At 35.0% G+C, this 25,957-nt stretch overlaps 2 protein-coding genes across 2 annotated transcripts in view; one reads left to right on the forward strand and one right to left on the reverse strand.

The window, feature by feature from the left end:
* Window positions 1-7,440, forward strand: part of LOC123556835 (uncharacterized) — a 28,969-nt gene extending 21,529 nt beyond the window's left edge. The window contains exon 10 of the mRNA XM_053544518.1: window positions 2,802-7,440. Coding sequence (XP_053400493.1) covers window positions 2,802-5,352 — 2,551 coding nt within the window. The 3' untranslated portion in view covers window positions 5,353-7,440. The remainder of the gene's footprint in view (window positions 1-2,801) is intronic.
* Window positions 7,441-16,038: 8,598 nt separating this feature from the next.
* Window positions 16,039-25,957, reverse strand: part of LOC123556833 (acylglycerol kinase, mitochondrial-like) — a 47,805-nt gene continuing 37,886 nt past the window's right edge. The window contains exons 9-14 of the mRNA XM_053544519.1: window positions 25,810-25,889; window positions 24,654-24,871; window positions 21,711-21,871; window positions 20,165-20,232; window positions 19,095-19,191; window positions 16,039-18,558 (exon numbers count right to left, since the gene is read on the reverse strand). Of these exons, the coding sequence (XP_053400494.1) occupies window positions 18,442-18,558; window positions 19,095-19,191; window positions 20,165-20,232; window positions 21,711-21,871; window positions 24,654-24,871; window positions 25,810-25,889 (741 nt within the window). The 3' untranslated portion in view covers window positions 16,039-18,441. The remainder of the gene's footprint in view (window positions 18,559-19,094; window positions 19,192-20,164; window positions 20,233-21,710; window positions 21,872-24,653; window positions 24,872-25,809; window positions 25,890-25,957) is intronic.

The raw sequence follows: 25,957 nt of genomic DNA on the forward strand, positions 1-25,957 counted from the left end.
GATAAATGAACCATATTTTTAAAGGTTTACTACATTCAACTACGAGGGTCATTCAAACAGTTGGTGCATTATGACCCCCGATTGCTTAATTTGCATAAGTTTGCCGACTAAACTAATTCAATACGAATGTTATCGATTCTTCTTGACTCCTACACGACTCCAAGACGATCATCTCAATCATAACATGATGATGATCCCTATCCAGCAACCTTTTCTAAAGAATGGTCATTTTCCGGTGGGGAGGGTCGGGCAGTTCGAACTAATCTGGGCAGCAGATCGCATCGATCGGTAGGCGATTTCGTACAGCAATCGAGTATCGTTTTTTCCGTCTTTTTTCCGATCAAGGCAATTTCTATATGATCAAGAGTCGATTGGTACATGATTCTTCCACGATTTCTTCACGAACCTTTGCCAACCGAACGCTACTCATTTTTACATATCAAAACTATCGGATAAAAAGTCCTTTGCCGTTCAAAGTAGACCTATAACGACTATCCCAGCCTCTTGCTAATCGAGCTAGATCATTTACCTGCTATTTTCAAATTTCTTGTCAATGTTAACTCAACCGCCATCCGGCAGTCGCACGAAAGCAGTCGATAACCATCGGTCGGTAATTGATCAAATATTTATACAAATTAAAGACATAACACTAAATTTAATCATCCCGACGACATTACTCCAGTTCCAAAGCAATGGTTTGGGAACGATAGGGTCGATCAGGTCGGTCGGGTGAATCTAACATTAGCAGAACCTAATGAGGCATAATGAGATGTGTCAAAAAAATTGATTGTTTTGAAAAATAACTTTTTTTCCAAACTGATGAAAATATGATGTATTCGTTGTCAATTTCGTTTTTCTTTGCCCATTTCTGCATGTGAATTCGTTTAGGTGTGCCTATGAAAACCAAAGTCCAACATATACATCACATAATATGTATCACATATGTTTCATGCACGTGCTATTTTCGATCGAATATATCACACGTCGAATTATTCGTGAACTCGTGTTATATATTCGTTCTGTGACATATACGGCTCAACAACGCCCTCTAAAACGTCAAGTTTTCACTTACAATGTGTCGTGTTTTCGTGCTATCGCCCCGCCAACACGAAAAATCTACGAATAAATTTGTCGTGTCTTCGTGTTGTCGTGTTTTCGCCCCGCCAACATGCTAACACGATGGCAGAAATCAGCCACCATATAAAGTACATACCTATAAAATGTAGACAAACATATAAAAGTAACTTTTCTCATATTCATGGAAATGATCAAACTGTGATTTAATGTTTTCGATGCAGAACATATAAACTGAAAACTATGTTGTATAAATACTTGGTTAGTTATTTATATTCTTCAGCGTTAGAAAATTAAAGAATATAAACAGAAAATCCGGATCCTGCATATTTGTAAGTGGGATAAAAGACGCTAGTGCATTGATTTTTGGTTATATTGTTATTGATTATTAACTTTGTATGTGGATATATGCACGAGTTCTGCAGCGGTAATATTGCGCGACTTTAGAAAGAACGAGTTCATTTATCCACATACAAAGTTGATACCCTTTTTATTACATACCCACAATCAAATACTTAATTTATGTCTAAATTATCGTTCTGTAACGAAAGACAGGAAAATTACGAAAAGAATTTCTCCGAAAATGTAATAAACAAATCAAACTGACGCGCATTAATATGTTCCGCGAAAATGACGTCATCTTGTTGTCGCAACGTGCACGTGGACGCCATGGACGTCACGCGATTCTTTCTATTACAACGTTAAGAAAACATTCCATGTCCGATATGAAAGCGTTCCACGTCAATATAGAAAAATATTGCACGATCGCGGTTCATTGAAACTCGATGGAAAATAATTTTAGGTGTAATGAAACTTACGATTATTGTCGTTTTAGGTTAGTTTTGTTAGAAAAGCAACTACATGGTGGAAATACACATACACATCTGGCACTTCAGATTTCTTGCATAATTTCATTCGCGAAAGCATTTCAATGATTTAGAACTGCAAACGCGTATATTTGATTTAATAAAATGTTTTGCTCGTTGCTTTCTTAACAAGTAAATTTATTTTCAGTTTACAATTGTATGAGACAGAGAAATAAATATATGTATAGATATATCTCGGTCAAGTAGGCTTATTAGGCGGTATTTGTTTACTTCAAGCAAAATGAATGACAGAATATGACCGGCAAGCAAATACTCGAACTGTGCATAAATTCTATTGTAAACATCTGTATAAACACATAATGTAAATATATTAAAGCGTTATCTGTGTCTCAGGTACTCTACTTGAAACTATTCACATGACACTAAATCAGAAAAAATCATGCCGTATAAACTATTTTAATCTGAAATCGTTTATCAGATTCATATATCTTCCGGCTCTGTCACTTCCTATTATAAGTCTATCTCTGGTGAGATCATCGACACTTGTTCCATTTTATTACTTCCGTATTGATAAGCTTGAATCAAAAATAAAAAAGAAATGTTCTTCCTTTTACAACTGTTCTCTACAGTGACATTGTGCGGTTAGACTGAAAATGATGTAAACCGCATTTGTTTCTCTTTTAATTTATATACCGATATATCTTTTATATGTAGAAATTTGGAGTTTGAATTTAACTTGATAAAGGAAATATTGTCTGAATAGATTATCGTACTGTTAATGCAGTTACAATATTTAAATGTTCTTTTTAACTTTCGTGTCATTGTGATAAGGGGCTTAATTTTTCTTCTTTTTTAATTTTTTTTTTGGTTTGCTTTATCATAAGTTTTTTAACATTGCAGAAGAACAATATTGTTTCTGCTGCTCTTCAGCGTCTTTGTAACGCAGATCACGGGTAATACAGACGATACGGAACAAGAGTCGGATGAAGATGTCGGCTGTGAAATCTGCTTTTACATGACAGAGATGAACGTGACAGAATATCATGCCAACTGCAGTTATAGAAACCTCACGGAAATACCAGACCATTTTACATCGAATATAACAGCTTATAACATAACGAGTTTGGATTTGGTCGGAAACGTTATCAGTAACTTGAGCAAAATATCATGGAAGAAGTTTGAGTCCTTGAAAAGGTTATCATTGGCAAGAAATCAGATACATGTACTAGAAGACGGAAACTTCGTGAAGCTTTCAAGCCTGGAAGTGCTAGACCTGAGTTTGAATCACATACGGTATACTGACATTAGCGACAATGTATTCAAACACCTGAAATCCTTAAAATACCTCGATCTAAAGCAAACTGTGACAGGTCTCTTGGAGAATGAGACGTATCCAGTTGCACTTGGTCAGTTATCGACACTACAAATTCTGATGCTTGACGGACTGGACAATGAAACTTTACCAAAAATGCCAAATCTGACAGAACTCTATCTTTCAGGAGAGTATGGGCGGTGTAACATTACAAGATTGAATCAGACATATTTTGCCGGTCTAGAAAATGTTGAACATCTCTACATTTCCAATTGTTCCATTAGAAGAAAAGACAATAACACATTTGGAAATTTGCCGAAGTTAAGATCATTGGACCTTGCACGTAATACACAATTAAGGATTGAATCTGTGCCAAATATAACATACGGTTTGAGCGTTACCAAAACGATAAAACGTCTGAACCTTAACTCATTATATGACTATATAAATTATGATCTGTGTTCATCACTAGATTTAGTTGATATCGAATACTTAGCTGATACGCCCTTAGAGATGTTGTCTATGGAAAAGAATTATATGGTGCGAATGGCAGATAACGCGGTGGACTACTTTCCACAATCACTAAAATATCTCTCCATCAGTGACAACATGTTTATGTACGGGAAATATATAGCTCTTATGTTAAACAAAGGTACAATGCATAATTTAGTGTATTTTGACACTAGCAAGATGTATAAAACCCACATTCCTGTGGCGACAGTCTCTCCGTCACAAGTTAGAAAAGGTGACAGGAAGATAAGTTCTATCCAAAGTAAATGTAAAGAGGATGGAAACTTCGAAAATATATATGATACGATGTTAACACGTAAAAATATCATAGACGATTTTGAAGCAATGTGGAACAAAATTAGAAAGAATTGCATTGGTCCAGCAAAACAATCGTCCAGTTGCACAGACATTCAATCGTCCAAGTACACAGACATTCAGGATCAAGCCTCGATTGTAAGTAGTCTGGAGTATCTAGATTTGTCAGAAAATCTTCCAGGAACAATTCATATGGCTCTTGAACTTTTTAATAATACGCCAAACATGACATTTCTCAATGTTTCAAACAACTATTTAGGTTATCCTTTACTTGATGAAAATACAGTGTTCGAATCAGTAAAACACCTTCGCACGTTAGACATCAGTAATAACAGAATAACGAAGTTAATGCCCGATATCTTCGTGAATCTGACAAAACTTGAAAATCTCTTTTTGTCTAACAACAGACTGACATCAGTAGATTTCAATATGACACCTCTAAAGAAGTTGAAACAGCTTGACCTCAGCTCTAACCATCTAGAGAAAGTCAATAAAAAAGCCAGGGAGTCCCTAGATTTGCTGACCAACGTAACAATTAACTTAGCTTATAACAGTTTAATGTGCACGTGCAAAAATATTCATTTTGTTATGTGGCTTCAAAATGTTAAAGAAAAGTTAAATAGATTGGAAGAAACAAACTGCACGTTTGATAACAGTACAACAGTACCCGTCGGACAATTTAGTTTTCACCAGTTTTATTTTGAATGTTCTCCACCGAAATACCACACTATCATTCTAGTTGTCAGTCTCGGCATTCTTTCTTTCATTATCATTGTCTCTTGTGGTCTCGTCTACAGGTTTAAATGGAATTTGCGATATTTATATTATATGACTAAATTCAAGCTAACGGGCGGTTATCAACCCATTGATGACAGGGAATACGATAAAGATGTTTTTGTTTCGTACGCAAATGAGGACCGGGGATTTGTACGTCAACACGTTGTGCAAGAACTGGAAACCGATGGTAATATATCTTTGTTAGTCCACGATCGTGATTTCCGTGCAGGAGAGTTAGTGGCAGATAACATTATGCGGGCAGTTACGTCTACACGACGGACACTAGTTATTCTTACGACAGCATACATTAGTAGTAAATGGTGCATGTATGAACTGAATATGGCCCGCATGGAGGCGGCTGATACTGGTAGAAACGTTCTCTGTGTCATTCTTAAGGAAGACATTCCGGTTAAATATCTTCCTATAGAAGTTATAGATATCATAAAGAAGAAAACATATATAGAGTTTCCAACAGAACAAGTGCATATGAACCTTTTCTGGAACAGACTTCGGACAACCCTAAATAATGAAACGTGATGCCGCATTGGATTTGAGGCCGATTATATTTTATGAGCCTGAAATGGTATGTGTAAAATTGTTCAAAGAAAGAATGCCTATGCAGAGACTGGTGACTAAACCTTTCTTCATTCCATTATGCCTTCTTTTCATGATATAAGCATTAAGCGTCACATCCGTTATATATTTATTGTAGATTCTCTCCGCAAATTCAAAAGAACATGATTACGCATACACTGCATTATGTATAGAAAACATTAGGGATGTGGGACAATGTGGGCTTCATTTTTAGTATTTGTTTTACAGAAGTGCCCGACTGTATTCTGACAATATCAAATAGGAACAGAATTCCTTTTCTTTTATTTTATTTTATTTTTATTGATCCACCAACCCGTTATCAATTACTGCCCTAAAACCTAAACGGTAGAGGCAGGCATAAAGTAACTAAAAAGAAAAAAAGCGAAAAAAAATGGTATTGGAGCCGCATAATGGCGGATACAAATAGTCCTCAGTTTATTTTTGCTCTGTAGGGCTATTTTCCTTTTAGTCTTTGCAATTTGTTTGCTAAATCACATAACAGACCTATGCTTGATGTGTAGGTAGCAACAATACGACAGAAATTTTCTTGGTAACTTAAATCATACACCACCCCTAAAAGTTATGGTCTCATTTTTTAGCTGATTTTGTAGGTTTTATGTTTGACTAAAAATAGTTTTCTCCCATCAAATATGACTCCCACTTTTCTTTTGATTTTTATTCAGCACTGACAATATTCTTCAAGAAAATTGAAGTTACAGACATTTAAAATGGGTCCTGATGTGTGCTGCGGCCGCTGGAAATTTGTCATTGTTAATAGAATAAAGAAGGCCAGCTATTTAGTGTGTTGTAGCCTGGGAAGCCGTTGATAATATTTGTGCTTTGTCAGAAGAAATAATACATCATATCCATGCATTAAAGATCCGACTTAATTTGCGCTAATTAGTGTTAATTGGCATTTAGCGAGCTTCTGATATTTTCGTCAATTTGCAGGTAGAAAAAAAAAGTAAGAACTTGTCAGACTGGATTCCCATGCTAATATAAGTGTGTTGTAACATAGACCTCTCCATAGTTAATCCTCGTAAGTTGAATGCTCTGTTAAAACGGCTGTTGAACATAGTGGCTGATATCTGCCGTCATTCCATCGTTATGGTGCTCGTGAAAGAACAAAAAGGGGAAGACACTTTATCCATTCGTGACGCAGGAGAAGCAAGAGCAACGTATTTTCAACGTAAGTCGAAATTTCGAGTTAATATCTCGAAATTTAACGTATCTCGTAATTTTAAGTTACTATGTTGAAATATCGAGTAACTTTGTCGAAATTTCGAGTTATTAAGTCGAAATTTCGAGTAACGTATATCGAAATTTCAAGGTACTAACTACAGAAGTTTACGTTGATGTATAGGTCCTGGCCAAGATTAGTTTTTTTGTTGTTGTTTTTTTGGATTTAACGTCGCACCGACACATGATAGGTCATATGGCGACTTTCCAGCTTTAATGGTGGAGGAAGATTGGGTATTAAAGGTACCTGGTGTAAAAATCGGGAAGCTCTACAGAGCCATATGGTTAACATGACAGGGCAGCGTTTGATCATAAAAAGTATCACTCTTTTAAACCACCTTTAAGTCTGGAAGGTTTTCCACCTACTTTGAACCGATATGGCAGGGTAATAATATAGATATATACCCTTACACGAACATGTTGTAATGAGATTGGGTAACTGGACAGATCTAGAATGTGAATATTCGTTCAACTTATTACAATACTTTTAACTATTTTACCAGATCTGGAAGGTTTTCGATCTAGTTCGAGCCCCTATCACCTGAACATAATAGACATGAAAATGAAGGTATATATCCTGGATACAACTTGAAATCTGGGGTAGCTCTAGAGGCTGCGGTAGTCCATACATTGGTGTATGGTAGTCATACATTGGCGTATGGTAGTATATGTTCAAGTCCCTATATGTTCGGCACAATATACGGATGTGTAGATAGATGATTCCATTCCGAATAGTCAAAAGTCGTCCATTACATTTTTTGGCCTTTGACAAATGGACAGACGTTCAAATTTTGCGAATAAAAGGGCAAGATAAGAAGTCGAAATTTTGTGTTATTTATTCGAAATTTCGAGTTACCTTACTTGAAATTTCGACTTAGTAACTCTTCCCGTGAAAATGTGTGATAAATAGTGCTTCCGTCAAAAATAATATGGGCGCCATTCGATTCTTTTCTAACGGCACCGAGAGTATAACAGGCGCCGGAGGGTTTTGAAGCTTTTTGCTCACGAGGTCACAAAACAGGCGAGCACCGAACGGCCTTTCTGCAAGGACATGCCGAGCGGACAGTTTTCAAATCGGACTGGTACCGGTGGTGTTGGAATCAAGATAACCAACAGGGCTTCTGTCACCAAAAAAGCTCTGAATGTTCTTCTTTCGGCGTCACTACAAGGAAAAGACATTACATTGTTCAATTTCTACACAGTCGTGTCGGAGTGGCTCAAAAAAAGCCCAGACTTACACTGACTGGATATACTGACAATTTAATTTGACTAAAATACATCTCTTATATAACCCTACGCTATGGATCTGAAGACGAGCTATTAATAGCCCCGTTCTGATGACCATTCCACTAGCCAATCAGAAGGCTTACTTACAACATTTTGTAAGTTTAAAAAAAGCTATATACGAGGAGTGTTCGATATGAATTGCTTATTGTCCTCTAGCTCGATATCCACGTGGGGCACGATAAAAACCAATACCTACCTGTATAGGGTTATTCAATACCTACACAACGGTGTATAAATGTACATGTTAGACTAAGTGTAAGACATAAAATTTGCCATTTGAATACACGCAATCATTGACCACTGTAGTAAAAATGGTTGGTAGAAGCGTCGACAAGAAAGATGAAATACGGGCTTACATCAAAGCTCGCCCAAAACTTGGTTGTTCTTTGAAGCAGCTGATGACTGAACTTTCTACTGCTTATGGACCTTCTTGTGTGTCTTATAACACAGTTCTGCGGTGGAAAAAGAAATTTGAGTCTGGTGTAGAGTCCATCAAAAATGCACCGAAATAAGGTAGGCCAAAATCTGCATCTCGTAAAGAAATCGTTTCCAAAATAAAGGAAATCATTGAAGGAGATGCCAGGTTTACAGTTCGTGATATTGCACGAAAGGTAGGCATATCACTATTATATAATGCATATCAGCATTTCTAGCCACGGGGAGTACTTCGAGGGCATGAAATGAGCCCTTTTGGGCTAACTTGAAATTTGTAGTCTCCAGATAGAAATAAGCAATTCATTTCGAACATCCCTCGTATAGCCTGGGTTTTTCATATTTTCAATTCTTATGACGACCACATCGCGACTACACCTTCGTGTTTTGAGAGAAATCATATGTCATGGTACAGACTTGGTCACGTAAAGTGCCAGATAGCCGAGTAGCTCAGTCGGTAGGGCACTTGCCCTGTAAGCGAGGTGTCCCAGGTTCGAGCCCCGGACTGACTGCACTTTTTTCTTAATCTCTGACATTCGAGGCTATTTTGATGGTTCAGCCAAAATGCTTTTTGAAACAAATTGTTTGATTGGTTCAAATAAAAATAGATTTGCGAAAATAGAAATAGCAATACCGTGAAACTTCCGAAAACCGGAACTTCTAAGAACCGGAAACCTTAAAAAAACGCACGAAACTCAAAGTCCCGCTTTTTTCTGACTTATTTTCATATATTTTTAACTTCTGAAAACCGGAACTTCTGAATTCTGAAAACCGGACGATTTTTGAAGGACACTTTATATCTTAACACTAAATTTGACTACCGAAAACCGAACAGCAAAATATCTGCCGGCTTTAAAGTGTCACCTGTCTTTAACATGTTGTTAACCCAAAAACGCCCGTGGCAAGTTGTCAGCATGTTCTTTTGTTTATCTATTAGTGTCGCATATCTATTTTGACACGCGTTATATTCACAATGATAATTTGTTGCAAAAGTAAAGAAATAATAGGTGATCGCTTTAATGTGTTTTCATTTTCTGACAACATGACGAATTAAATATCTTACATGTGGAAAGCTTTCTTAATGTTTGAATTAAAGAAAGATCGGTGTTTTAATTGATTTAGTTACATCGATAAAACTATGCATTATCAACATCAATTAAATAGTGTCAAACTCGGGACTTCAAAGTGGAAAATGTTTGAGTAAATGGTATTATTTTTTTTTAAACAAAAAATGGAAAGAATCGTGTTTTACTTCATCAGATTATTTACTTCGTCAGATTATTGTTGCTTTGCAATTGTCTACACCTCCGTCTAAACGCAAAAGAACAGTTTTGTCCCTTGAGGACAATAAAATTAATTCGTAAATCGGAATCTGTACCAAAACCAACACTGAAGGTGTGTATTTTTAATAAAGTGCACCACGTCCACTTTGCCTGCAAACTTCGAAACTTCTGAATTCCGGAAACTTCCAAATACCGAACATTTAGGCTGGTCCGGAGGTCGTTCGGTTTTCGGAAGTTACCCTGGAAATCCAAAATATACAAAAGACGAATATGAATGGGTCATTCTCAAATCTTCGTTTAGAAGATCAAGTACTTTAGTCAGATTGGCGTGCACTTTATTTAAATTCACTTGAATATTTAACGCAGTTCACGACACTATTAATTCCACCACCACAGAACGGAAACAAGAATTTCTGAACACTATTTACGCTGTACAGTCTTAACCCTTAGCCTGCTGGCGGCAAGTGATTCTGCCTTTGCGACCAGTGCAGACCAAGATCAGCCTGCACATCCGTGCAGTCTGATCATGGTCTGCGCTGTTCGCTATTCAGTCAGTAAATTTTTAGTGAACACCCCTTCAAATGATAAATGGTACTGCCCATATTGGAAGATGGACCAGTCCATTATAGAAATTTAGCATGGTAAGGGTTAAATAAAAACCCTGATAGAAACATAAGCGTATGCACAGGGAAGACTCTCCTTAACCTTGATAATACAAACGAACAATGGACTGCGATTTAGGACTGCGAGTTTTCTCATTAGGTAAAATGTACCTAATGTAGAATATAATACACGGAAAAGTTTAAAAAAAATATATAACATATAAATGATAAAACTATACATATATTATACAAGCAAAATATATAGAGTGTATGTATTATACATGCAAAATATATAGTGAAGTGTAAAGACAAAAATATATATATATATAGACAACATATGAACTGTTTCATCTTTTATCAAGAATATGTGCAGATTTATTTCAAAGATGTCTGATATTTTCTTATCCTCGTCTTAACAAAATATTTAAGCAATTTGTAAAGAGAATTAACATTGCGATTATATGGAAAATACCTGTTAGTGTGAATTGAACACTAATTACTGTTTATGTATATGTACATTCAGATAACGGTTATTTTTTCTACTATTTATTACTTAGTTACCTGTTTTGTAAATGGTTGATTACTTTCATGTATTGTCGTTGAATGCACAAGGTTTGAGAGATCGTGAAAAACGTGAACGTTTAAAGCAATATGTTATAAATCAAAAGGTCGATATCTTGCTTTTGCAGGAAACCCACTTCACGCCTGATATTATAAATCAAGTACAAATTGAATTTAATGATTGGGAGGTATTTAATTCATATGGGACAAGTCACAGCAGTGGGTGTTCAGTGTTTTTTAATAATAGGCATGTGTATGACATAATTGATTTTGAACTAGATGTAAATGGTAGATTTGTTTTCATTAACGTGATGATAGAAGGTAATACTTATACTTTGATAAATATTTACGCAAATAATGACAAAAATAGTAGGAATATTTTCTTTAAAACTATAGATAAACTTATAAATGAAAAATCTCAGGGTATGAAAATTATTGGAGGAGACATGAACGATACTCTTCAGCTAATCGATAGGGTAAATCGAAATAGTAATATAAATAAAACACCGGTAAAAGGTCTTTCATCACTTATAAAAGCACACAAATTAAGTGACATATGGCGCGAATTAAATATAGACAAACGACAATATACATGGCGGAGGAAAAATGGTACTGAGAAAAGCAGAATAGACTTTTGGTTAATTGAAAACAATTTAATTCCATTAGTACAGAATACAGATATAAGGCCAGCTAGTATTAAGTTTACGGACCACCTAGCAATATCGATAAAGATAATGAAACCCGAAAGAAGAGGTAACGGATATTGGAAATTAAATAACATGTACTTAAATGATGAAGAGTATGTTAACATTATTTCTAATGTGATAGAAAAATATGATGTAAGTAATATACCTCGACAACTATCATGGGAACTTTGTAAATTAGAAATTAAAGATAAATCCATAATGTTCGCAAAAAAGAAATGTAAACAAAGAAAAGAGAAAATAAATACACTGGAGAATAAACTACAAAGTTTTTATGAAAATTCAATGCCAGAATGTGAAATCGAAAGTCTAGAACAGGAGATCCAAAAGTTATATGAAATTAAAGCAAAGGGAGCGCAAATAAGGTCAAGAGTAGAATACATAGAAGAAGGCGAACAAAATACAAAATATTTTTTGAATCTTGAAAAATCAAGACAAACACGAAAACTTTTAAATAGGATTAAAGTAGATGATAAAAATATTACAGGTATCTCAAACATACTGAAAGAGGAAGTAAAATTTTATAAAACACTATATAAATCTGAAGGAACAAATATAGCAAGTATTTCGAAATATATTGAAGAAACATCTTTAGAAAATAAATTGACAGAGTCTGATGCTAATCTGTGCGAAGGTTTGATTACATGCAAAGAATGTGAGCAAGCAGTAAAAGATATGAAAGTAAATAAAAGCCCTGGTTTAGATGGCCTTACTTGTGAATTTTATAAAAAATTCTGGACTAAGATATGCTCTTTAGTTACTGACTCCCTAAATGAAGGATTTGCAAAAACAGAACTTTCAAATACACAAAGACTAGGAATTTTATCATTAATATATAAGAAAGGTGACCCAAGAAACCTAGAGAACTGGCGACCGATAACATTATTGAATAACGATTACAAAATTGCAGCAAGGGTATTAGCAAATAGGCTTCAAAAAATTATTTATAAAATAATAAACACTGACCAACAAGGATATATAAAAAATAGATTTATCGGCTATAATCTGAGACAAATACAAGACATAATAGACTATGCGGAACAACTTCAAATAGAAGGAGCAATACTATTCTTAGACTTTAGAAAGGCTTTTGATACGGTTGAGTGGGACTTCCTTTTTATCGTACTTAAACATTTTGGCTTCAAATCAACTTTTATTCAGTGGATTAAAACACTTTATTCTAATAGCAAATCTTGTATCTTAAATAATGGCTGGAAATCTGAAAGCTTTAGCTTACATCGCGGTATAAGACAAGGCTGTCCGATTTCAGCTCTGCTCTTTATATTGGTAGCAGAAATAATGGCTTTGAATATTAGAAACTCGGATGATATAACAGGCATAAAAGTAAATTCAGAAATAGGAAAGAAGTCAATAAAAGTTTCGCAGCTAGCAGATGATACAACTTTATTTTTGGGTAAAGAAACGGAAATTGAGAAAGCTTTGGAAATAATTTTAAAGTTTGGCAAATTGTCAGGATTAAAATTAAATAAAAACAAAACTGAAGGAATGTGGGTCGGTAAATTAAAATTCAGCAAAAAACAAATTGGCGGGATAAATTGGCCTGAAAAACCAGTCAAAGTTTTAGGCATTTATTTTGGTCATAATGCATCTAAATGTGCTGAATTAAATTGGGAAGAAAAAATTGTCAAATGCAAAACCATAATTGACAAGTGGAAAAAAAGAAAAATTTCTATTTTTGGTTCAAATAATCAAAACACTAATCATACCAAAGTTCACATACGCTTTTCATGCACTAGAGGTTCCAAAATGTGTAATTATAGAGATTAACAAGTTGATATTTGATTTTCTCTGGAATGGTAAACGAGAAAAAATAAAAAGAACTACACTGATTGGAAAGAAACTTAACGGGGGAATTGAAATGATTGATATTGAGTCTTACATTAGCGCAATTAAAATTAAATGGATAAACTCCCTTCTAGATGAAATACAAGCTAATTGGAAAATATTACCAAACTATTTCTTATCAAAGTTCGGATATAACTTTCTCGTATTCTTTATGAATATTGATAGTCCAAAAAGTATTAATACAACAACTCTACCAAAGTTTTATCAAAATCTTCTAGACATCTGGATTAATTTGAAAAACAAAGAACGGTATCATTGTAATACCTTTTACGATATTAGAAAGGAAATACTGTGGGGTAATAGATTTATTAAACATAATAAAAAATGCTTAATATTTCCGACATGGATTAGATCAAAATTAATTTTTGTTAATGATATTATCAATGATAATGGCGAAATAGAGGCTAATTTTATAAGACAGAAATTATTAAATAAAAATAATTGGATTGCAGAATTTAACACATTGGTAAACGCTATTCCAAAAAAGTGGAAAAGAAGTTTACGGTCTGAAGTTTCGTGTTCAACATATGTAAAAACTGAGCTGAAAATTAAAATTGGAAATGACGATCTTAAGAGTAGTGACAACAAAACAATATATAACCATCTAGTTTCCAACCGATGTACAAAACCATATATACATGATTATTGGAAACAACATCTTGAATACGATATCCAGTGGAACACCTTCTATGAATTCATACACTCTTTACAAGATAATAGAATAAAAGAATTCAAGTATAAATTAATAAATAGAATATTTCCATGCAATGAAATACGATACAGGTGGAAAATGTTAAACTCACCTAACTGTTTAGTTTGTAACCAAGTGGAAACTTATGAACATGTTTTTGTAGAATGTCCGAGAACAAATAACATATGGGCGGATGTCCATAATGTACTTAAATCTTGCGGCATATGCAATAATATACGACATTTAAAAACTATTGTTATAGGATATAAGATTTCAGATCCGACCTATTATTATATTAATACTATACTGTCTCTTGTCGGATTCTGCCTTTATAAAGCTTATTTCCTTAGCAACTGTCGAGAACGTAACTATGATATTGTTAATCTGTTTAAATCTGAATACAGAATTATGTTTAAATATCTTACCAACAGGAAAGTAAACAATCTTTTCACACTTAAATTTCATGAATATGCAGAATCATGATATAATAACAGAGAATGAACTACATATTTGTTTATTTGTGCCATTTTACTTGTTTATATACACTTGTTTTTGTACAATGATTGATTAATAAAAAAAAAAAAAAAAAAAAAAAAAAAAAAACCTTGATAATAAATCTTAATTTACAAGTTTCAGTAAGTTCATTCTTGCTGAATTCATAGCATATATTACAGTCTATTACAGTGATAAAAAGACTAGTTAAGTTCTTTTAAGCCACATTCCTGGTATTAATGACTTGACCAGTTTATGATTATACTGGTTCTCTCGTCGTCGACATACAGCGAGTGGAAGTCTAACCCCCCGATCTCTTAGAACGTCCTTTGAATAGCACTCAGAACTGATCCTCTAACACAAGACAGTGAAGGGCATAACAATATGAAATTCGTTTCAGTCTCCGGTGCCAAAAAACACAATTGACAAATTGCGTCAACCTTCTCTTGTTAATATCCGGAAACTGGTTGGTCTACATACCGACCAACCGACATCTGCAAAACAATATATCCCTCCTCCGAAAGGGGGGGGGGGTGCATAATAAAGTCTTCAGCTACAAGTTTGTTATCTTGAAATTTTTCAGTTTGCTACTACCGGAACCCGCAACTTTAGTTTTCAGAGCATTTAAACCTGTAAACACCACCGTAACTTGCAATAATCAGCCATAGCACTTAAAACCTGCAGATCATAGTCGTGGATTTAAATTTTAGTGTAAACTTTACACATCTTGTCCGAAAACACTGGTCTTTTTTTTCAAAATAATGGACACACTCAACCAAACTGTGCAAGCAAGCTGCTACACTCCAGCGAACATGGCCACCTTGATCAAATTCTATAAAAAATGAATTTCAGAACAATGACACTTCGACCCTTTTAGTTAACATAATTGTTCTGTGGACTGATTTTTCTCCTACAATATTCATTGTCCTCAAGCTCTACCATGTTGGCCATAGTAAACATGTTCCTAGAGCTTGTTACTAGTTGGCACGACCAGGCCATTGTGAATGTGTAAGTATGTTGCAGCTTAATACATACATATACTCGACTTTGTGCAAATGTTTTATGTATTCTACATGCATGTACTAGACTGTGGAAATATTTTGTGTATTCTGCATACATGTATTAGACTTTGTGGAAATATTTTGTGTACTCTGCATACATGTATTAGACTTTGTGGAAATATTTTATGTATTTAATTGTATCAACAAAACAGCAAGGCTATAGCTGATTGTGCATTACACACAGAAATAGAACACTTACAAGCAGACTGCTGCATGAAGATTAAATCTCAATTAGATGTACATATCTTACAGAAAACTGAGGCCTAAAAATGTAATATACATTAAAATTACATATACTGACGTGCTGGAGCTATAAGAAAACACCTGGTTTCAAGCAAGGTTTTCTTTTTCATACATAATTTTGGCAATAACAATCCGCATTTCACAAATGATACTACAAAAAATGTGATGGTTACTGTAATACTTTACTAACTGGGCAATGAATTTGTATAGGGCGTCAGCATCAAATTATGGTTAAAGTTTTGCATAAAATTTCTATCTCAGTAACCATAAAATGTACTCTGAAACTTCACAAAAGTCTTCCCAGTTATCAAACCTGGGGCTACTAAAATAATCAAGTAGGGAGTTCTAGAATTATGCAAAAGATAAAAAAAAACATGCATTTCAACTGGGGATCTAACTATGTAAATGTCTTGTTTGTTCCTTAAATAAATCTCAAACAGGGTATAATGGAAGTGAAGTATTTGACAAAATGTTGCTTAAATCTAAATGACAACCTTGGAAATGAACACACTGTCATTTGGCAAGGGTATTAAAAAAAACATATGTAAACTAGAGATGCTTTTGAGAAAAGCGCATGTCTCCCACAACTGCCTAATCATGTAAATAGTAAGTCAGTCTTTATATACTGATTACTTAATCCACATGTGCATGTGCTTTCCTGACACCAAAAGGACGTCTATACTACTAGTAGTATAGGCGCCGGTTTAGGGGTAAAACTGTGCAAGAAATCTGAGTGTTTTTGGTAAATCCAGGGCCATAATTCCGAAGTGCCTAGGCCGATTTGGCTAGTTATCGAACTTGGCCGAGCACTTATTGGCAAACACATTTTGTTGAAGTTTGGTGAAGATCGGATGAGAAATGTTCAACTTAGATTGCGGACAAGCTTGGTAACAGACAGACAGACACACACACAGACTGGAGTAAATCAATATGTCTCCCACACCACTGTGTGGTGGGAGACATAATAAGCACATTTATCTTTATCTTAAATTTATCTAGAAATCAGCAAGCTTACATAATTTAATGATAAAACCACTCAAAACCTTTCACATTTTTGTCACTTTACTAGGTTTCACTAAAATAATGAATCTCAAGCTGTTTGACAGGACAGCATCTACAGTCTAAATATCTGAGCTCTGGGATATAACAATCACCAAAATTTTGAAATGTTTGAAAGCAGTAAAGTTGTTAATATGCAAGACAGAAAAAACGTGGCACAACAATTTCAGTTTCCGTGGGTGGACACTTACGAAGAAACTCCCAGTAAAGTTGGGCGTGTGAACAGTCCTAGAATGCCATTTACAACCTATCAATATAAAAACCAGTCTGGCACAAGTTAGATGAATCAACTTTTTTTACTCATTAAAATGGAACAATCATGGGAACAGACTATGAAATGATTTACCATTCTCTATGTACTTAACTGACCTGAAAAATTCATGTTTCAAAATCGGCTAGCTTAATAATGACATTGATAACCATTACCAATTTTGTCCTCTTACCAAGTTGCTTTAGTTATTACTGTAACAGTTAAATAACACATGTGCACTCCAAGATAATATTCAATTTGGAATATTTTGTTTAGAGTCACACTAACATAATTTATATGGGGGAGAAAGATCCTAAATTTGGAATAAAAATATCCTGCTACTGTATGGGGTTCTGAATGTGCTAGTTCTTTTTTTCTGCTATTTTTTTCAATTCGAAACAATATGATATATTTGCAGAGTTTTGTTCACCATCAAGTACATTACATTTTTCTGTACATGCTCTTAGTTCGAATTACTCAGATATTATGAATTAAATTTCTGAAATAAATGTTTTGAATCACTAACATCACAAGGGATAATTTTTATTTTTCATAATTATAGACTTGCTTTAAAATATAAAAACTTAACAATTATTTAAAATTCTAACACGACCAGCAAATAACCTACATACATGTAGAGAAAAATCTATCTGCGGTTATTCTGCAATAAACCACTTGCATGCTATGATGTCATCCGATCCAGGTGCGTAGCACGGTGGTAAAAAGTAGTTACCATTTTTTCTAGCATTGTTTATATTAGTATGTCATGTTAGAATCGAAATAACAAGTTCCCAAGTGTGATTTATCTTAGAATAACCTGAGTTCTTTGTTCTTATGCAAAACAATATATCACGAAGGCCATAGGCCTTCGTGATATATTTCTACGCATAAGAACTCAAAACTCGGGTTATTCTACGATAAACCACGTTTGGGAACTTATTATTTCTTAAATCAATTCAGCAACAGCACAAATGTCAAACATAGAACAAGGCCATGCACAGAATATTTTGAATTGGCAAAGTTTGCTTGCCCAAACTGAATGATGGACCAATCCATTCTAGAAATTTAGCAGTGTAAAAGTAAACTATAGGGAGGTAGACAGTTAGATGTACCATTCAGGGAAATATACGGCTATTTCAACACAGAAACTGTCACAAATGGTTCGTAAATACAAATCACTAGCTTCATGTCCTTAATCATTTCCAGGATGCAAACCCTTGACTGCCCCACATAAAATTTGAAAAATCTATGCCACACATTGATCAGCTTGGGGATTTGTCTTCACTAGTAAATACATTCAGCTTATTTTTCATTAAAGAAACTTCAACTGGCAGGGCCTCAAACTGTTCACCGTCTATCGAGTACCACAACTCTGTACCCTGTAAATACAAATACATCACTATATACATGTTAGTTAGTCCAAATTGTAACAACAGTGTGCAGACAATACAGTTCCCTAAGCTTCATAAAGCTACATGAGAAATGTTGGAATTTTATTTTTTTAAAGATAAGCAGTGTTTTCCAAAAGAAATGTGAAGAAAATTTGATAAAATATAGGAAATATTGATTTAAAAGTATATCAGCATTCTGTCATTACAACTTACTGAAATTTTGTAAGTATGAACTGTTTTGGGTTTAATGCCATTTTTCAACAGTATGTAACGTTGGGCAGTTAACCTAACTGGTTCCTGGATTCTGTACCAGTACAAACCTGTTCTACACATATAACTGCCAACTTCTCCACATGAATCAGAGGTGGAGAACAAATGATGTCAGACACAATGTCCTGTATCAAATTGTCATGGAGAACACACCCCGCCCGGGGGTCGCACTCAAGACCCTGAGATCTGTGCTCTTCCCTTTTGAGCTAAAATATGAACTTGAGTCTTTGAAAATGTGTTCTGTATTAACTTACCTTTTTGACTTTTGGTGTAAATTTCACCTTTCTACAAAGGGTTTGTTGATTTGCATCACTGCCTACTGACCAAACAGGATCTTGAAGTCTTTTCCATCTGCAAATATTGTACATTTTGAAGTCAGACTTAACGTTGGCTTTTACAGAATTTCAAATATATGTAAACAAATAAATAAATTAGCTGAACTGTTTACATGAGCTATAATACATATTGATCTGCTGCAAAATTAGGCTGGACATATATGCAGAGTAAGATCATAAGTAACAACAAGAGTGCTGCCTACTGGTGCCATTGCTTGTCTGAAAGTGCTGGACAGTATGTAAGAAATGAGTTACAGTTCAGTTCTAAGTACCATAATTCTGAAAAAATGCAGGTTAGGGTTATGGTTCTTGGCCAAACATAGTCATCTACTGATGATAAAGTAGTGTGCACAGTTTCAAAGCTGTAGCTTTTTTAGTTTTTGAGAAAAGGTGGATATAAACAAATGAATTAACTATGAAACCCAAATTTTCTAAGTATTAAAAAGGGCCATAATTTTGACAAAATGCATATCAGAGTTACATTTCTTGGCATAAAGAGTCATCTAATGATGATAAACAAGTGTGGTGCAAACTTTCAAAGCTGTAGCTCTTACAGTTTTTCAGAGAAGGCGGACATAAACAAAAATTTCGATGAACGCCGACAAGTGTCAATACCTCGTGGAATTTTTTTTTTTTTCAAAAATCAGACAAACTAAAAATTCATTTGAAATATAAAGAAATGCTTTGAAATACAAATTAAACATTCATTCAAAACCGGGATAAAAATCCGCAGCAAAAGTCACATCCAAACAATGTAGCCACACATACAATACAGCCACCTACAAGCTAAGTTTCAGCTTTCCATGTAAATGTGTACCAGGTAACGGATAATAAAATATACTAACTAAGGCTACATAAAGATAATTTATATCACAAACACAGCATTACAGTACTGAGTATTTGTTAACGTCCAGCAACTGTCAGGGAGTCCTGCATCTCATGCACTCCAAAAAACATGATTATTGACGAAATACAAAGATCATGCATACCCCTCTGTAATGAAATCAGACTTAGCTATCTCCTCAGGTCCAAGGCCCATCTGTACACCCTTCATTGTCTACAACAGGAAATATGTACGTTTCAGTTCAAAATCATTCTATCCAGGCATAATGGACAAATACAACAACTGTTGGTTTATACTTAATAACATGCATGAATCACAAGCTCAAATGTAAAGAATACTTCTGGCAAATATTCATGTCCAGTAAGATCAAATATTCTTTCAATTCAACATTCAGATTTTAACCTGGTGTTTCTATCCTTGTGCAAGTACTCTTTATACCAATTTTGAATTTACCAGCACAAACATTGCCATTTTATCAATTTATCTGTTGTATTAATACCAAACTAAATTATGTCATACTTTGTACTTTATCAAAATTTCGTATTTAAAAATACGAACTATTATTACAAAAATTATTATTGTTTATGTAAGCAAAGAATAAATGATGGACTAGTCTATATTATCAGTACTATGCAATAATTTAAAACAGTACACAATACATGTATATTTGTATAAATGAGCAACGCCATGAGAAAATCAACATAGTGGCTTTGCGACCAGCATGAATCCAGACTATCCTGCGCATCTGCGCAATCAAGTCAGGATCCATGCTGTTCGCTTTCAAAGCCTATTGCAATCAGAGAAACAGTTAGTGAACAGCATGGATCCAGACCAGACTGCACGGATGTGCAGGCTGGTCTGGATTTATGCTGGTCGCAATGCCACTATGTTGGTTTTCTCATGGTGCAGCTCAAATGTGTACTACCATTAAAACAAGGAAGTTTTCTTTTTTTTTTAATACTTGACTGTTACTGCATGACATTTAATTAAGAACCTACTTCTACATTCCCAAGTAAGTTGTATATTTAGTAAACTTCAATACATCTGATCAGGATGTAAATATCTGAAGATAAAATATGTTTAACAGCGAAAGATAGTTGGATATTTTAAAATCTGTGCTTTATGTACCGGTAATTCACTGCTTCGATTTTACGGTTCTAAGGATAATTTAGCTGGTACAAACCCCTATCTTTTTTCCCCCTCCAATTTATTTCATTTAAATGTGAGTAACTTATCACATTCAACTCCCAGCTTACAGTCATGTTGAAGTTTTAGCTGTGTAGTTTTGTCTTATTTTTATTTAAATGGTCTGCTTTATGAAGTTAATACACCATGCTGTCTTATTTAGTCTGACTGTTTTTCATGAAGCTTACTCACCTTGTTCACTTGTTAAGCTCTGCTAGCATATTCTGTCCTACCCTTGTCTCTTCTTTAAGCTTTGCAATCGATGTAAATTTAATATAATACTAATCTTTTCACATAATGTAAGTCTTTACCCAGTGTTCTTTACTGATTGTTTTCAATTGAGTAAAAAGAGTGTTTCTTTATTTTCTGTCGACTGGCTTTTTGTAATGGTCATCTACTCATGGGTAGCGTAAATAGACGTCCAACGTATAATAAAATTTTCAATCTGTGCATCCAGCATTTCTTTTTCTTTCTAATGGGACTGCGTCCTTGTCGTTCTTCCATACTGTGGGAAGTTTTGAGCATGCTAAAATCTGGAACGTCACCATCAGCAAAGTTGTACCATTAGTGTACGTTGCAATGCGCTGGTATGGTTTGTAGCATTCTGTATTCTGTAATTGTGTTCGCATCCTTCTGTCCGTGGACTCATTCAGGCCTGACTCTATGACTACAATAGATGTACGTCGTTAAATGACGATAACTACAAGAAAGCAGAACTGAAAATAATGGACGTGAATAATGGTCCACCAAGAAGCACGTTGAGTCTGCGTGCTGAACAAAAATACGATCTTATATCATTTTTCTGTCACATCCACTGTAGAATACATCGTCAAATGTATAGACAAGTTTAGTCAGTTTTTAGCACTGCACTAAAGTTTTAACAGGTACAAGTCCGTATAGTCAGTGATTCCGTTATTTAAGGTTGTCATCTGTATATGTGATACTTGTGATCATTGTTGCATTTGTCCATTTATGCACCAAACACATCGACAGCCCAAGCAGCAGCGGGATGTTTTAGTCAATGGGTAAATTTCAGCCACTATTTTTCTTAACGTTGGTTCCATTAAACGCTAAGGTTAGTGACTATCATAACAATAGAGCTTCGTTCTACCCATATTACTGTATGTTTAATGTTTGACCTAAATAAAACTGTTTTTAATGATTGTAAAATTACTACTCGTTTATCCAGTCTAGCTCAAATTACACTCATTTTTTATTTTGTTTACTGTCTGTTTATCGAAATTTGAGCTTTAAGCTCAACTGTTTGATCTTGTTTTAACCTTCATTCTCATATTTTTCCTACCATGTCTTGCTTGAAAAAATTTGACCTGCATATGTTAAAATTCTAGCATTATTCAATTGGCAGTGCGTTAATCTAATTTACTGACTGAAAAAACATGTAGATTCATTTAGCAAAGATGTTCAGCTGATTTTGTACCTGCATTGTTTTCAAAACTTAAGAAAACATGCGTCAGAGTCTAATGTTAAATTTGCAGTTACTGTGGATAATTTCTTGAAAATCTGGTATGTAACTCATGCATAGGTTAATTCACATCAAAATGAAAACTGAAATCTGATAGTACTTAATAAGTGTGTTCTCTGAGGAACTGAAGGTGCATTATTTAATAACACATCTTTTAACAGACTCGTAGAACATGAAATTGATGCATCGTATGCACAAAAGAATAATTTGTCCAAACACTGTAAACAAAAGTTCTTGTTGGTCAATGTGACTTTGACCTTGACCAATAGACCTCCCAAATCAATAAGTGTTGTCTGCCGGTCATGACCTCCCTATAAAGTTTCGTGATCCTATGCCCAAGCATTCTGGAGTTAACGTCCGCAGATGTGTTATACTTTGGTCACTGTGGCCTTGACTTTGACTACTACGACATAAACAATAGGGTATCTGCATTGTCACGACAACTTACTTTAATTTATGATCTAATTAGCATTTTCAATGTTATCACCAGAAACGGTTCATTGTGCTGGTCACTGTGACTTGACTTTGACAAACTGACACATATCAAAGGTTATCTCAGGTCATACTAACTCCTATTAAGTCGTGATCCTAGTATAAATTTCAAGTTATCGTATGGAAGCTGTTAACTGTCCGAGTCATGTGACCTTGACTCTGACCTACTGACCTCAATTATAGGGGTCATTGCTGGTCCATATCAACCTTCTTCAATTTTCATGATCTAGCCCAGCATTCTTGAGTTTCTATCTGGAAAACATTAAACTGTTCTGGTCACTGTGACTTGACTTTAAATACTATGGGTCGTCTCTGCATAACTATACCTCTATCAATTTCATGACCTAGGCCCAAGCGTCTTCGCTATCTCCGAAACGTTTAACTGTTGTCACTGTGACCTTGACCTTGAACATACCTCAAATCAATAGGGTATGCTTGTCATTCACCTCCTATCACTTCATGATCTAGACCCAAGGTTCTTGAGTACATCTGGAAACTTAACACTGTTCCAGGTACTTGATCTTGAGTTTGACCTGCTGACCTCACAATCGATAGGGGTCATCTGCTTGTCATGACCAACCTCCCTCTCAATTTTTATGATCCAAGGTCAAAGGGTTCTTGAGTTATCATCCGGAAACGGATTGGTCTATGGACCAAGAGACATACCAACCAAAATACTGAAAGACTGACCAAACAATATACCCCTACTTCTTCAAAGGGGAGCAAAGTGAGTAAAATTGCTAACCTAATACATTCCTCTGTCCTTACAATTTAATTCTAATGTTTGTTATCTAGGGCTTTCAAACTTAACACAAAATGGTCCCGGTTTGTGGGTGGTCAAAGATTAACAGAATGAGTAACACATCTTCTATTCAAACTGTGCAAGAATTTGCTGCCCATTAAATTGTTTATTTAATTATCTAATCTGAATAAGCAAAGGTATCTCTTCATTAATTTGAGTTTATCAAACACAGCTAAATATACTAAATGAGGCCTTTGAAAATTCACCAACAACATTGCAAATAGAAAATTAAGATGCTGACATCTCCAATAATATTAATATCGTTTCAACAAGACAGAATATCAAAACAAGACTTCATTTATATATAATAACTGAAGATTTAGTTTGTTTGTTTTTGGTTTAACGCTGTTTTATCAACAGTATTTCAGTTATGTTATGGCAGGCAGTTAACCTAACCAATGTTCTTAGATTCTGTACCTGTACAAACCTATTTTCCGCAAGTAACTGTTAAAAGATACTTACTAAATGGCGAAGTGTGCAGATCATGATCAGACTGCATGGATGTGCAGACTGATCATGACCTACACTGGCCACAAAGGAAGAATCAGTTGTGTCCAGCATGATAAGGGTTAAGCTTCATCTGGAGATTACCTGTGAAAAAAGTGCACTAACCAATGACGACGGGTAATCAAATTGAGTTCATGAATAAAATCAAGTATAAGTTTAGCTTACTCTGGACCGGTTTCCTTGACCCAGTTATCATATACAGCAGACTGGTCATCCAGCTTTCTTGTTGTTTCTGTGGTTCTTCCTTCTTTTCTTTTTGTTTTGGCACATCTGTATCTTTGGCCTCCATATATTCCAATGTACCTCTAACTGAAGGTGGCCAGCTCCTCACCGTAAACCAAAGGTAGGTAAATCTGTGCTTTAGTGGGCCTAGATACCAATACCTGGAGAAAACAAAATCAGTGGCAAGTTTAAAAGCATTGCTGAATGTTCATGCCAGATTAGCAGTGATGTAGACACTATGGCACATGAAACTGAAACATAAAACACTTTTTACAGGTTGTGGGGGTGGATGAGGTGGCACGGAGGGTAATGTGGGAGCTCTGCCCATCGTCATGTCTTCACCTTTCTATCAGCCATATTTGAAGCCAATATCTTTTTAGTTACCTTCTGGTCACGTAGTATAACAAATGAGCTACACCATGAGAAAACCAACATAGTGTGTTTGTGACCAGCATGGATTCAGACCTGCCTGCGCAACCGCGCAGTCTAGTCAGGATCCATGTTGTTCGTTAACGGTTTCTCTAATTGCAACAGGCTTTGAAAGCAAACAGCATGGATCCTGACCAGACTGCACGGATGCACAGGCTGGTCTGGCTCCATGCTAGTCGCAAACACAGTATGCTGGTTTTCTCATGGTGTGGCTCAAATTATTTCTGCATTTTTTCTTTCCAATGACATAAACTTAACAGAACTTTGAAATCAAAATAATAAAGAAATATGACAGTAATCATTTTTTTTTAATTATATCAACTTTACAGCCCGAACCTTTGAGGAAAAACTCAGGTGCCTCTGGACATTACTTAAAGAAAAGGCAGACCACTGGATAAACCACCAACCTTCTACTAGCTAACACATTCGTTTTAAACCACAAGCATGTCTAGAATTGCAGCAGTATGAAGGAACAAGTGATTCTATATCTGCATCCAGCTACTGTAACCACTCTGCTATGTAGACTTCTATAGAGATCATAAAAAAGACACAAGAAACGGTGTATAACAGATGGCGTGACACAGTCCGTGGGAGTGTCACAACAGAAAACCATTATGAATTTTCTATACAATAAACTTCCTGCACTCTCAAACTCATATTTAGTACATACTTCGATGTTTTCTCTTTTGCATCTCTGTAACCACCCATCTCCAAACTACACAGGGCAAATGTTGACCTTCCATCCTCTCCCTGAGCAAAAATATAGACATCAAAAATACATATTTGTAAACTTATAATTAAATCAAATACATTTCTTA

This window comes from Mercenaria mercenaria, chromosome 5, assembly GCF_021730395.1.
Source record: "Mercenaria mercenaria strain notata chromosome 5, MADL_Memer_1, whole genome shotgun sequence".
Lineage (NCBI taxonomy): Eukaryota > Metazoa > Mollusca > Bivalvia > Venerida > Veneridae > Mercenaria > Mercenaria mercenaria.